Source organism: Ustilago hordei, assembly GCF_900519145.1.
Source record: "Ustilago hordei strain Uho2 genome assembly, contig: UHO2_contig_20, whole genome shotgun sequence".
Lineage (NCBI taxonomy): Eukaryota > Fungi > Basidiomycota > Ustilaginomycetes > Ustilaginales > Ustilaginaceae > Ustilago > Ustilago hordei.
In genome coordinates, this window is record NW_024545282.1 from 516,326 (window position 1) to 527,708 (window position 11,383).

Consider the following 11,383-nt stretch of genomic DNA (forward strand, 5'->3'; position numbering starts at 1 on the left):
TGGCAGGCTTGCTCAAGCTCGGCTCCGTCTCTTTTCGCTCTTCTCTCACGTTAATCTCTGGGAGACCACTCTCCTCACGTCCACATTTCTCACTCTTTCACCGCTGGGTAAGCTTGAGGAAGGTGAATCTTCTCTCTCCCTAACAGCTTTCCTTCTTACTCGGAGTATGGCCGGCAACCCATCTACATCTCAACGTCGTTCCTCCATCACATCCAGCCCTATACCTCACCAAGAGCAAACTTTTGCTGCCCATCCTTGCCCTTCTCCCCCGCCACGATCTCGAGCAGTTCACTTCTCTACGTCTCCTCCGCTTCAAGAGTCTGCCAACACCTTGACATCATCTAGTCCTTCCGAGACTGACACCAAAGCCCACGAGTCCTCAGCAGACGAAGCGAGCAGGCAGCTCTTTTTGCGAGGCATCCATCGATCACTGGCAGCACATCTTCACCTTCTTTCTCCGCTCCGCACTGCTCTACACTCGTCATCTGGGTGCTCACCGTCCAACGAAGCATCTCTCGTGCAACCGACCGCCAATCAAGCTACTGCTACATCCGAGTCTCCTGCTTCTCCCAGACAACGCCTCTCAGCTTTCTTACGAAGGCGCAATTCCAGAGACGATCATTCTCGCTCAGATCCCCGCAATCCAACTTCTTCCGCTTCTACATCTCCCACCATTCCCGATTCAACCGACAACACAACAGGGCGTCCAGCTCGCTCATCTCACCGTCGCACCTCTTCAAAGCGACAGCAGGTCAAGATGGTCGGCTCACACATCCACCATGCCTTCCGTTCCTGGTTCAAGGAGATCGAAAAGGATGGCACACCGCTCCTTCCTCTACAACTCTCCCACAAGTACGAGGTGCTTCCACAGATTCTTGGCCAAGGTTCATTCGCTGTCGTCAAAGCTGTAGTTCAAAGGTCCACTGGCGAACAGCGCGCGCTCAAGATCATTGCCAAGAAGCCACTCAAGGATAGCAACGAGAAGATGCTCAAAGAAGAGATCACCATCCTTGGAAAAGTCGAACATCCCAACATCATCAAGATGTGGGATCTCTTCGAGACAAGAGAAGGTGTCTTCATCGTCACCGACCTTTGCAGAGGTGGTGAGCTCTTTGACCGACTCGTCGAAAAGGTCCACTACAATGAGCTCGACGCTCGTCACATTGTGAAGCAGATCCTCCAAGGCGTTGCCTACCTCCACGAGCACGACATCATTCATCGCGACCTCAAGCCCGAAAACATCCTTCTGCGCGACAAGTCCGATCCTAGCAATGTCGTCATCTCTGACTTTGGTCTCTCTCGTTTTATCCCCGATGAGGGTCTCCTCATGACAGCCTGTGGCTCCCCGCAATACGTTGCGCCCGAAGTACTGCTTGGCAAGGGATACAATGCCGCTGTCGATATCTGGTCGTGCGGTGTCATCGCCTACGCACTCCTCGGTGGCTACACGCCCTTCTACGGCCAGGATCAACCTTCTCTCTTTCAACAGATTCTAAAGATGGAGGTGCAGTTCGAGCCAGAGTACTGGTCCGAGGTCTCAGATACAGCCAAGGACTTCATCCTCCGTTGTCTCTGCCCCGCAGACAAGCGCATGACAGCACTCGAGGCTCTCGCTCATCCTTGGCTTGCCGACTTGCCTCCACTACACGAGGAGAGCGCCAAGGGCGCCTGTCTCAAGGATGGTGCTCTTCGCAACCTCACCGCTATGCGCAAGCTTCGCAAGGCCGTCACTGCCGTAGAAGCCATCAACCACCTCCAACGTCTTCACACTTTGCGTCAACAGAACGGCGATGCTCTGCCTCACAAGCAGCAGTCGCTGCTCAGTATCGCAACATACCTCCAGTCTCATAGCGAGGTCTCGCTCTCACCCTCTCCAATAGATGCCGACGCAGAAACATCCCCAGACCACGCCAAGAACAAAGAGCGTGGTGACTCAGCCATGGCTCTCGACTTGACCGTTATGATGGTCACTATGCCCGAGAGCTGGGGACGATCCGCCTCTTCCTCGCAGTCCAATGCTTCACAGGGAGGAGGTGGCGCTGCCACTGCAGCAGTCGCGCATGCAGTCGAGTCTACCATGAATCGCGGTCGAGACCCAACTTCAACCCCGCAGAAGAGCGACCAAGATTCGGAAGGCAAGAAAAACAGTGACGTTGTCCAAGATGGCCAGGCAAGCCCTTCGACCTCATCCACTGGTCATTCCCAAGCCACCGTCCGCCCACCAGCGCCATCCGCCGCGTCAGCCAACCAACCTCGTCGCTCCAGTCGATCTGTCAATCGAAAAGACAACCAGTCGACCAAGACGCTCAACTCGCTTTTAGACCAATACAAGAAGACCGAGGTGCCTGCCTCGGCACGTCTCAACCCAGCGGCCAAGGTAACGCAGCCTACCAAGCTCACCTTCACCAACGCATGGCGCTATCTGCCCTTTCTTGTGTCGCAGGGCGTCACGATCGGCACTGCCGTCGCTTCGCACGCCATCTACGGTCCCCCAAAGAAGTCATGGGGTATCGAAACCTCTATCTTCACCCGTGTTCTGCGTGATATCGCCGAATACTCCGAGTTCGCCTCCATCCAGGGTCTTCAGGGCTTCTTTGATTTGGGCGCCTTCCTTCCGACACCAAAGGACGGCCTCATCACTCCGGTCACCTTTCGCGTCAAGAAGCGTGGACTTCGTGGTTTCCTCGCCGAAGCAGATGCTGCCGAAGATGGCAAGCGAGAGATCAGCGCCGAATGGGTTGTTGGCAAGCAGACCTGGCGACGACTACAGGCCGAGTGGCGAAGTGGCAAGCAAAAGGGCAAAGAACGCATCATCCTCTACATTCACGGTGGTGCCTACTTTGTCATGTCCGCTGCTACCCATCGTCCCCTCACCATCTCGCTCTCCAAGTACACCGAGTGTCGTGTCTTTGGTATCAACTATCGTCTCGCTCCCGACACCAAGTTCCCAGGCGCTCTTCACGACTGCGTCGCTTCCTACTTCCGTCTCACCGACGACCTCGGCATCCCGCCCAGCAACATCGTCCTTGGTGCTGACAGTGCTGGTGGTGGATTGGCACTTGCTCTGATGTACTATCTGCGAGACAACGACTACCCGCTCCCTAGCGGTGCCATGCTGTTCAGTCCCTGGGTCGACCTGACCATGTCCTGCGATTCTTGGGATACCAACGCCGAATTCGACTACCTACCCATGCCCAAGTCAGGCGATCACATGAACCCAGTCTGGGCTTACCTCGGTGAGAACATCGACAAATACCTCACTCATCCTTACGTCTCACCACTTTTTGGCGACATGCACGGTCTGCCGCCGCTGCTCATCCAATGCGGAGATGCTGAAGTGCTGCGAGACGAGGTCACTTTGCTCGCCCACAAGGCTTCTCTTTCGGGCGTCGCCGTTCGCCACGAGCTGTACGAAGACTGCGTTCACGTCTTTCAAGCTTTCTTGTTTTTGGATGCCAGTAGGAAGGCGTTGCAAAGTGCCCGCCACTTTGTACGCACCGCGCTCGACAGGAGAGGCAAATCACGAACCTCCTCCAACAAGAGCAGCGAGGCGGCGGTCAACAAGGAGATGGCAGGCGGTAAGATGCAGACCGCAAAAGGTGAGGCGGCCGATCCAGCAACGGGAGAGAAGCAGTCTGCAAGCGCAGCGGCCGCATCATCGTCGCAAACAGAGGCTGCTTCATCGAGTGGTAAAGGCAAAGAGTCGACACTGGGAACCATGACTCCCAGTACTTCTTCAGGTGCCGTGGATGGGGGCATCAATGAGATTGTATCCTTGCCGCACTCACGCTCGGACGGCGATGTCACTGATGACGAAGATGATGCAGAGGCAGGCGGACTCCCCGCTGACGATGAAGACTGGGAGCTTGATGGTAGGCCCTCTGGCGAAGAGCGTCGAGCTAGTGGAGCCGAAGCAGAGACCAAGGCGGCGAGTCTTCCAGCCAAGATGGCGCAGAAAGTGCTCGGTACTGACGACAAAGCAGTGACAGAGGCCACCAGTGAAGATGTCAAGCAAGAGGCGGAGAAGGAGGAGCAGAACACCACCGCGACGTCTTCACGCGTTTCGTCCTTCCCCCAGATGACCATTGAGGAGGCCCGCTTGCGTGGTCAAGCAGGCATGCAACAGCAACTCTCATCCGACGCACCTGCTCTGAGCAAATTCCACGCTCCCGAGAAACCGTTGTCGCCCAAGATACGACAATCTAGCAGTGGCAAGGAGCTTTCTACTTTGCTCAAGTCCTTCGAGGAGAGCAGGAAGAGTGGTGGTTCCGGTCTCAAGACTAACGTATGGACGCCTTCCAACACTTAGCTTCAGAAAGGTGTCATAAAGTGCTCGCTTGTCAGCGTCTAATTTCTCGACCTTGATTTACTATCGCAATAGATTTTTTATCAGACTCGGATGGAATTGTGAATCAGTTGAAGATACGACGAAAAATCTCTAGGCGTTCCAATCGCCGAAGCACGCAACTCGCTAGAGCAAGCGCAATAGCCAAATTGGCGATTGCCGAGAATAGCATTCACCAGATCATGCTTATTCACAAGGTGACTCAGAAACACAGGAAGCATGACATAGTGGAAAAAGTATCTTAAGAGTATTGCAGGAAGAGCAGTCCAGAGACACTACAGGAGAGGTAACTGAGAAGCACTGGGAAACTAGCACTATGCTTGCTCAAGACTATTTGGTACTCTTATGGATGATACAAAGCTATATATACTCACAATTGTAGTCCTAGCCCTAGCCGGTGTGTCTTGCTTGCGGGCAACGCACAATTGCGCTCCGCCAAATTCGAAATTCACGCGACTGCGTTGACCCCCAATGCACTCGAAATTTACACTGCTCAAGTGCTGCAACGCAAACAAATTTATTTTTGCTGGAGCAGCGCAAATTGAGCAACGCACAGCTGGAGCAACAAGTTGAAGTAGATAAAGCTACACAAAGCATAGAGACAGTGAAGGTAGTGCTTACGGCCGAGTAAAAGGCCTGAGCATCTTAGCATGGACCACATGTGTCACAACCTACTCAAGACAAATGCTTTGTTATGTTCCGCAGTCAATGCGGCTCTCTGCCACTCTTCTTTTGTATATATATAGACTCCTCGCTCTCTTGCTCTCTCTCTCTTACCATCATCATCAACAAAAACTCTTCAACTACCTTCAACTGATTAAGAGTCTGAAGCTTGGTGCAATGCCACCATCGACAAGAGCTGGACAGGTGGGAAGAGATGATGATCAAGCGACTGCAGGAAATGGACGAGAGGAAGGATGGCTCATGCAGGTAGTCAGAATCCTCCAGTTAGCAAACCCAGCACTAACAGCAGAGGAAGCAATAGTACGGGCCATGGGTCTGGTCAACATTAGCAACCAAGCTCCATGCGGGGAGACCGAAAAGATCCCCAAGGATGTATCGAGCTCCATTGCTCACATCAAGAAGCTCAGCGATAGCAATTGGCACACCTGGGAACCCACCTTTATCGACTGCCTCCAGAGAGTGCACAATGTGAAGGAAATCCTGTACGGTACCATTGTACCCGGGAGCGAGGAATACGATGAAGACCTAGACAAGGCACTCGTGGGCCTCATCCACACCTGCTGCAATAACAGCCTGGATAGCCGCATCGACACCTACACCGTCAGAGGGGCGGATGAAGAAATTCAACTTGGCAGCACACTCTATGCCAAACTCAAGAAGGCACTAACACTAAACGACGCTGTAAAGCGAGCAGGACTGCAGGATCATATCCACACAGTGCGCTTGCACAATCGAGACATTGTCAGGCTAGGCAAGGAACTCGATTCGATCTGGAATGATGTGGCACGCCTCGGAAAGTGTTTCGACGAGGACCTCAAGAAATCAACTCTCTATCGCTGCATGGCTCAAGATTGGTTCTATGCCAACACCGTCGATGCACTGAAGACGGCCAGACCAGACTGTAAGTATGACGAAGCCTACCACGCACTTGCCAAGAAACAGCAGGATGGTGAGATCACTGGCCGTATTAGAGGAGCAGCAAGGGTCGCCACAAGTGCGGAACAGGGGAGTGCCAACCAGGCGGAGCAAGGACCCAGGGGCAGGCATGATCCTCACAATCCCTTGGCCCCTCCAAAGTGCTATGCTTGTGGAGGACCAAATCACATTGCTCAAAATTGCACAAACGCACCAGGCACAAGCGAACCTGTTGCCCATATGACACAAGAGGTGAACCACTAGGAACTCGGGTGCACCTTCCTAGCAGTCGACAGGGGCAAGTGATCAGCATGTGACACCTGGATCATCGATTCAGGTGCAACCCATCATATGGTAAATGATGAGAGAATGCTGCTCACCTCGATGAACAAGGTCGGCCAAATCAGTACGGCAGGGGACGAAAAGCTTCAGGTGAAGGCTATAGGAGATGCCTCCCTTCGGGTTGGTGAGGCCACCATCCAACTATTGGATGTGCTTTATGTACCGAAACTGAATGCTAATTTATTGTCTGTACAAGGCTTGATCGAGAATGGTGCACGAGTAATCTTTGACGAATTTGGAACTACCATAAAGCAGAACGATGGTACCCAAGTACAATTCAAAAGGGACAGAAGACAGGGTCACTTCAAAGTGTGAGGACAAGCACTGGCTTTGGAACTGGAGGAAACACGAGATGATGTCCCAGAGGACAACCAGAACACAGGAACACCAGACAACGTCCCAGCAGACAACCAGAACACAGGAAAACTAGATAATGCCCCAGAGGGCAATAAGGACATGAAGCATCGAGACAGCTACCTATGGCATGAGAGGTTCGGACACCCAGGACGAGACAAAACGAGACAAATCCGGGCTCATTACCTAGGTACTGACAAGGAAATGGAACATGAGTCAAAGCGCTGTAATGCGTGCAGCCAAGGAAAACAGACTCGAGCACGGATGGGCCAATCAGAGTTGGAAAGAATGGAGGCACCATTAGAGCTGGTACACATAGACCTGATGACAGATTTCAAAGGACATGCCAACTACCACTACACACTAATTGCTGTGGACGACTTCTCCTCTCTGATCTACGTGGAACCACTCTGCACAAAGAGTGCTGCACTCACAGCGCTGAGGAGGTGGATAGCCAGGATGGAATGGGCAACGGACAGGAAACTCAAAACACTCCGCAGCAACAATGGAGGAGAATGGTGCAGCATAGCAGCCGAAGACTGGCAAACTCAAGAGGGTTTCAAGTGGCAAAAGAGTGTCCCGGGGATCAGCGTCCAAAATGGATGGGCGGAGAGAGCAATCAGGTCGGTCCAAGAAAAGATGCGCTTGATGCTGATTGGTCGAGCTTGCCCCAGAGAGTTGTGGCCGTATGCAATCACAGCAGCAGCACACATGATGAACCTTACCCCATCAGCCACCAAAACCATCCCCCATGAGGCCTTTTATGGAACCACCGCGCACAAGCTGGCCCAGCAGCTGCGAGTCTTCGGATGCTTGGCATGGGTTCATGTTCAACAGAAGGACCAGCAAGGCAAGTACAGGGCTAGAGCAAAGCCAGCCATCATGATTGGGTATGACGACGAACACAAAGCATGGAAGTTTTGCAACCCGGACCAGCCTGCGTCAATTCAATGGAGCAACTTGTCATGGGCCTGGATGCTCAAGAAGCAGGAGGGTCATGGGTTCATATGGAAGGAGCACAGGTATCGAAGACCTAGCCCTAGCCGGTGTGTCTTGCTTGCGGGCAACGCACAATTGCGCTCCGCCAAATTCGAAATTCACGCGACTGCGTTGACCCCCAACGCACTCGAAATTTACACTGCTCAAGTGCTGCAACGCAAACAAATTTATTTTCGCTGGAGCAGCGCAATTTGAGCAACGCACAGCTGGAGCAACGCACACTCTGCTGGAGCAACGCACACTCTGCTGGAGCAACGCAATCTGAGCAGCGCACAGCTCGAGAGCAACGCACTGTTCGAGAGCAACGCACAGCTCAAGAGCAATGCACAGCTGGAGCAACGCACTCACAGCTGGAGCAACGCACACTCTGCTGGAGCAACGCAATCTGAGCAGCGTACAGCTCGAGAGCAACGCACTGTTCGAGAGCAACGCACAGCTCAAGAGCAATGCACAGCTGGAGCAACGCAATCTGAGAAGCGCAATCTCATCAGCGAACTGCTGGACAGCGCACACTCTGTTGGAGCAGCACAATTGAGAGCAGCACAATTGAGAGCAGCGCAATTGAGAGCAGCGCAATCGAGAGGAGCGCAATCGAGAGGAGCACAATCGAGAGGAGCGCTCACTCTGCTGGAGCAGCACAATCAACATGAGCGCAATCAAGACGAACGCAATTGACAGGAGCGCAATCGACAAAAGTGCAATCAACAGCAGCTCAATCGACAGGAGCACAATCAAGAGGAGTGCAAGCGACAGGAGCGAGCACTCTGCTGCAGCAGCGCAATCGAGAGGAGCGCAATCACGAGCAGAGCAGGAGAGAGGAGCACAATCGACAGTAGCGCAAGAGAGAGCAGAGCGAGAGAGAGGAGCGCAATTGAGAGGAGTGCAATCGAGAGGAGAGCAACCGAGAGGAGCGCAATCGGGAGCAGAGCAGCAGAGAGGAGCGCAATCAAGAGGAGCGCTCACTCTGCTGCAGCAGCGCATTCGACAGGAGCTCAATCAAGAGCAGCGCAATCGAGAGGAGCTCAATCGAGTGAAGAGCAGCAGAGAGGAGCGCAATCGACAGGAGCGCAATCGAAAGAAGAGCAGAAGAGAGGAGCTCAATTGACAGGAGACCAATCGACCGGAGACCCATCGACAGGAGCGCAATCGACAGGAGAGCAATCTACAGGAGCGCAATCGAGAGCAGAGCAGTAGAGAGGAGCTCTATCGACAAGAGCGCAATCGACAGAAGTGCAATCGAGAGGAGCTCAATCGAGAGCAGAGCAAGAGAGAGGAGCGCAATTGACAGGAGTGCAATCAACAGGAGTGCAAGAGAGAGGAGCGCAAGAGAGAGGAGCGCAATAGAGAGGAGCACAATAGAGAGGAGCACAATAGAGAGGAGCACAATAGAGAGGAGCACAATCGACAGGAGCTGTATTGACAGGAGTGCAGGAGAGAGGTGAGCAATCGACAGGAGCGCAAGAGAGAGGAGTGCAATCGACAGGAGCTCTATCGACAGGAGCGCAATCGAGAGTAGCGCAATTGAGAGGAGCGCAATTGAGAGCAGAGCAAGAGAGAGGAGCGCAATCGAGAGGAGCGCTCACTCTGCTGGAGCAGCACAATCAAGAGCAGCGCAATCGACAGGAGCACAATCAAGAGGAGCGCAATCAAGACGAACGCAATCTACAGGAGCGCAATCGACAAAAGTGCAATCAACAGCAGCTCAATCGACAGGAGCACAATCAAGAGGAGTGCAAGCAACAGGAGCGAGCACTCTGCTGCAGCAGCGCAATCGAGAGGAGCGCACTCACGAGCAGAGCAGGAGAGAGGAGCACAATCGAAAGTAGCGCAAGAGAGAGCAGAGCGAGAGAGAGGAGCGTAATCGACAGGAGAGCAATCTAGAGACGAGCAGCAGAGAGGAGCGCAATCGACAAGAGTGCATTCGACAGGAGCACAATTGAAAGGAGCTCAATCGAAAGGAGCTCAATGGACAGGAGCTCAATAGACAGGAGAGCAATCGACAGGAGCACAATCAAGAGGAGTGCAATCGACAGGAGCGAGCACTCTGCTGCAGCAGCGCAATCGAGAGGAGCGCAATCGACAGGAGCTCACTCGAGAGCATAGGAAGAGAGAGGAGCGCAATTGATAACAGCACAAAGCTCAATCAATAGCAGCACAATGGACAGGAGCGCAATCGAGAGCAGAGCAATCGACAGGAGCGCAATCGACAGGAGCTCATTGCAGAGGAGCGCAATTGACAGGAGCGCAAACGAGAGCAGAGCAAGAGACAAAAGCGCAATTGAGAGCAGAGCAGGAGAGAGGAGCGCAATCGACAGTAGTGCAAGAGAGAGCAGAGCGAGAGAGAGGAGCACAATTGAGAGGAGCGCAATCGAGAGGAGAGCAACCGAGAGGAGCGCAATCGGGAGCAGAGCAGCAGAGAGGAGCGCAATCAAGAGGAGCGCTCACTCTGCTGCAGCAGCACAATCTAGAGGAGCGCACTGCTGGACAGCGTAATTAAGAGGAGCGCACTGCTTGACAGTGCACACTCTGTTGCAGAAGCACAACTCAGAGCAGCGCAATCGAAAGCAGAGCAAGAGAGAGGAGCGCAATCGACAGGAGCGCAGGAGAGAGCAGAGCAGCTGAGAGGAGCTCTATCAACAAGAGCACAATCGACAGGAGAGCAATCGACAGGAGAGCAATCAACAGGAGCGCAGGATGGAGGAGGTCTATCGACAGGAGCACAATCGATAGGAGCGCAATCAACAGGATTGCAATGGAGAGGAGCGCTAGAGAGAGCAGAACAAGAGAGAGGAGCTCAATCGACAGGAGCTCTCACTTTGCTGCAGCAGCGCAAATGAGAGGAGTGCAACCAAGAGGACCACAATCGACAGGAGCTCACTCGAGAGCAGAGCAGGAGAGAGCAGCGCATTCGACAGGAGCACAATCGACAGGAGCTCAATCAAGACGAGTGCAATCGAGAGGAGCGCAATCGAGAGGAGTGCAATCGACAGGAGCTCACTCGAGAGCATAGGAAGAGAGAGGAGCGCAATTGATAACAGCACGGAGCTCAATCAAGAGCAGCACAATGGACAGGAGCGCAATCGAGAGCAGAGCAATCGACAGGAGCGCAATCTACAGGAGCGCAATCAAGAGGAGCGCAATCGACAGGATCTCATTGGAGAGGAGCGCAATTGACAGGAGCGCAATCGAGTGAAGAGCAGCAGAGAGGAGCGCAATCAAGAGGAGCGCAATCAAGAGGATCACAATTAAGAGGAGCGCAATCAAGAGGAGCGCTATCAAGAGAAGAGCAATCGACAGTAGCACAATCGAAAGCAGAACAATCGACAGGAGCGCTGTAGAGAGGAGCGCAATCGAGAGCAGAGAAGGAGAGAGGAGCGCTCCACTGCTGGAGCAGCACAATTCAGAGGAGCTCAATCGACAGGAGTGCAATTGAGAGGAGCGCAATTAAGAGGAGTGCAATGAAGAGGAGCGCAATGAAGAGGAGCGCAATCGAGAGATGAGCAGCAGTGAGGAGCGCAATCGACAGGAGTGCAATCGACAGGAGCGCAATCGACAGGAGCTCAATCAAGAGGAGCTCGATCGGGTTAGGGTTAGGGTTAGGGTTAGGGTTAGGGTTAGGGTTAGGGTTAGGGTTAGGGTTAGGGTTAGGGTTAGGGTTAGGGTTAGGGTTAGGGTTAGGGGGTTAGGGTTAGGGTTAGGGTTAGGGTTAGGGTTAGGGTTAGGGTTAGGGTTTAGGGTTTTAGG

General features: G+C 53.4%; 2 protein-coding genes across 2 annotated transcripts; both read left to right on the forward strand.

Annotated features, from left to right (window-relative positions):
- Nucleotides 1-757: 757 nt before the first annotated feature.
- On the forward strand, nt 758-4,309 carry UHO2_06749 (uncharacterized protein; the record flags this gene model as incomplete). The annotated part of the gene is made up of 1 exon (XM_041558918.1): nt 758-4,309. One exon carries the CDS (start codon nt 758-760, stop codon nt 4,307-4,309), a length of 3,552 nt encoding a protein of 1,183 aa, XP_041414852.1.
- An 876-nt stretch (nt 4,310-5,185) lies between these two features.
- Nucleotides 5,186-7,834, forward strand: UHO2_06750 (uncharacterized protein; the record flags this gene model as incomplete). Its single annotated transcript, XM_041558919.1, has 3 exons — nt 5,186-6,116; nt 6,282-6,556; nt 6,629-7,834. 3 exons carry the CDS (start codon nt 5,186-5,188, stop codon nt 7,832-7,834), a joined length of 2,412 nt encoding a protein of 803 aa, XP_041414853.1.
- Between the last annotated feature and the right edge of the window lie 3,549 nt (nt 7,835-11,383).